This window comes from Chiloscyllium plagiosum, chromosome 28, assembly GCF_004010195.1.
Source record: "Chiloscyllium plagiosum isolate BGI_BamShark_2017 chromosome 28, ASM401019v2, whole genome shotgun sequence".
NCBI classification, from domain to species: domain Eukaryota; kingdom Metazoa; phylum Chordata; class Chondrichthyes; order Orectolobiformes; family Hemiscylliidae; genus Chiloscyllium; species Chiloscyllium plagiosum.
In genome coordinates this window covers 45,505,638-45,508,669 of record NC_057737.1, presented here as the reverse complement: position 1 = coordinate 45,508,669, position 3,032 = coordinate 45,505,638, and the positions used below count along the sequence as shown (strand labels likewise).

The 3,032-nt window shown below is 47.3% G+C and overlaps 1 protein-coding gene across 1 annotated transcript in view; it reads left to right on the top strand.

Moving 5' to 3' along the window:
• Positions 1–2,635: 2,635 nt before the first annotated feature.
• Positions 2,636–3,032, top strand: part of LOC122564163 (protein spinster homolog 3-like) — a 120,439-nt gene continuing 120,042 nt past the window's right edge. Inside the window, exon 1 of the mRNA XM_043718810.1 lies at positions 2,636–2,900. Within this exon, the coding sequence (XP_043574745.1) occupies positions 2,711–2,900 (190 nt within the window). The 5' untranslated portion in view covers positions 2,636–2,710. The remainder of the gene's footprint in view (positions 2,901–3,032) is intronic.

Here is a 3,032-nt window from a genome sequence, read left to right as displayed (position 1 = left end):
TGTGCGCACACTCTATCACGTTCGCACAGACACACACACATTCACTCTCTCTCTCCCATACACGCACACTTACTCTCTCTCTCCTTTACAAGTGCACACACACACAAACACACACACATGCCTATGGGGTGAATTTGTATTTGTAGATATTCTATTTTGTTCAGTAAGCAAATCTTCAGGCAGTCAATCCATTAGAACCAGCCTGACTCAAGGTTGGAATACAGACAGACTCTAACCTCACACTTTTAATGCATTGTCTGAGCTGAGATATCACCTGAACTGCTGTGCTCTTCCAGCACCACTAATCCAGAATCTGGTTTCCAGCATCTGCAGTCATTGTTTTTACCTCTGAGATATCACCTGTTTTGTATAAAACTTTAATTTTTTTGGGAATGTGATTTGAAAGTAGCTCTGGGATTTAAATATTAATGAACCAAAACCTGAATCCCCATTCTAAGTGATTAAAGATTTAACAGCAATCTAGGTTTGTTCAATACATCACATCAGTTGTGTGACACTTTGATCTTTTACTCTAAATTATGTGCCCTATGACCCTGCCCCACTAGCTACCTGATGAAGGAGCAGTGCTCCGAAAGCTTAGACTTCCAAATAAACATGGTAAAAACAATGACTGCAGATGCTGGAAACCAGATTCTGGATCAGTGGTGCTGGAAGAGCACAGCAATTCAGGCAGCATCCGAGGACAGGCAAAATCCTTGGATGCTGCCTGAATTGCTGTGCTCTTCCAGATTCCAAATAAACATGTTGCACTATAACCTGGTGATGTGTGATTTTTATGTTTGTCCACCCCAGTGCAACATTGGCACCACCACATCACAATTATGCTGGAAGTCTATTAATAACACTGAAGAAAGTCAAACCAAAAAATGAAATCCCATGAAGACTCAATCATTGCCCTAATATTTGGTCTTCAGACCCCTTTCTGCCACATATGTATCAAACACCACACCCTGACAAGGTGTAAAAGTACAAAAGTACCAGTTTGCATCCTCCAGATCTATGGGCAATGTCGAGGAAGCCCAATTTTACAAGGGGTTGCATGGAAGAGGCCCAGCAACAGGCAACACAGGTGGTCAGTCAGCAATGATGTAGGAAGTCAAGATTAGAATGGTGCTGGAAAAGCACAGCAGGTCAGGCAGCATCCGGGAAGCAGGACAGCAATGATGTAGGGAGTGGACATTAAGATTCAATGGTAGCCCCTCGGACAGTTAGAGTGGTCACTGAGGAGCCAGGCATTCAATCATTGGAGACCAGGTGGTGAACAACTCAGAGGCTAATTCCTCATGTCATGCATCTGAACTAGCAAGAACAATGGGCCAGATTTGGGCTTCTCAATCTGAGTAGTGAGATGGCCATAAAGGCTGGCCCAGCCAGCTCACATCAATGGGTGAACAAAATAAATTATACCAGCCTTATCTCACAGAATCTGAGAATTGATGTGGAACAGGGGGCCATTTGGCATACTGTACCTGCACTGGCTCTTCAAGTGAGCATCATTACTGTGTCGAGAGTGTGGTGCTGGAAAAGCACAGCATCCCAGGCGCAGGAGAATCGATGTTTCGGGCATAAGCCCTTCATCAGGAATCATGCCCGAAACGTCGATTCTCCTGTTCCCTGGATGCTGCCTGACCTGCTGTGCTTTTCCAGCACCACTCTCGGCTCTGATCTCCAGCATCTGCAGTCCTCACTTTCCCCCCATCACTCCTGTGTGCCAATCTCCTGCTTTCCCCCCCATCATCCCAGCACACCATTTGTTTTATTTTTATTTTTATTGCACAAAAGTACAGGAGTGTATGACATCACCACCGCAGGTATAAGTATCCAGGTACAGGACCTGAGGAAACAACGTAAAAAGTAACAAAGTTAAAAGTTAAACATTGCAGTAATTACAGTATAATGTAAAACATTATTGGGTTAAAGCTTACACATTGCAGACATTCTTAAGTGGAAAATAGAGAACTAAAGCTGAAGTTTCTTTCCAAGTGCCCTCATGAATACCTTTGGGCAGCCCATTCCCAGACCCTAACAACTCCGTGTGAAACGTTTCCTTTCTCGACATCACCCATCACCTTAAATCTTCCAATTAAACCTGTTGGACTATTTTTTTAACTTTGTCCACCCCAGTCCAACACAGGCATCTCCAAGTCATGGCTTTAAATGTGGGTCACCTCGCTCCTGCCCCTTTGATGTGCCACTGACTGCAGTTGAGAGCTGGGGAGGTGGGGGAGGGAGGTTGAGCAGGAGGTCTCACAGCAAGCCAGCGCTGTTGACCCAAACCCTCCAGCAAGCTGTGGAGTGGACGGCGTCTTTTCCCCAACAAATTGCTCGGGGCGGACGCGAGGGGTTGACGGCGATTGCGTTAAACTGGTCATTACTTTCCCAGACTGAAGACGGGTGGCTGTTCTGGTTTCTCTGTTGATTATTTTTGGCTGGGATTTGCAGAAGCTGCAAGGTCCCCCCCCCCCAGTTCTATAAAGGTGCTCTCCCTCTCTGGGGGATAGTATGTGCAAGTGGAGTAGTCCCCTGAACGGCCTGCGCTGTGGAAGGCAGTACAACACTCGAGTAAACTCGGAAGGGGGAGTGTTAGATTTGCCTGTTAGGGGCGTTCCTTCCGTTAGTTTAGCAGAAGTATAAGAACTTTCGCAGTGGGAGCTGACTTCACTCTCAGCAGCAGTAACCCCTCTCTCTCATGATGGACGGTAGCAGCGGCTCTCTGACCCAGGAGAACCCTCCCGGAGTCCGCTACAGCTCTATGAGCAGCCCGGGCTCCGAGACAGCCACTGCCAACTTTCACATAAGCCGTGGCAGGTCTTATCTGGTCGTGGCCATCCTGTTCCTCATTAACCTCTTGAACTACATGGATCGCTCTATCATTGCAGGTGAGAGTTTGCCCTTTGCTGACAGAACGCCATCTCCAATCCCACTCCCCCATCCTTCTTCTCAGCCCCTCTCCCCATCCCTCAACCCCTCGTCCCCATCCCTCAACCCCTCTCCCCCATCCCTCAAACCCT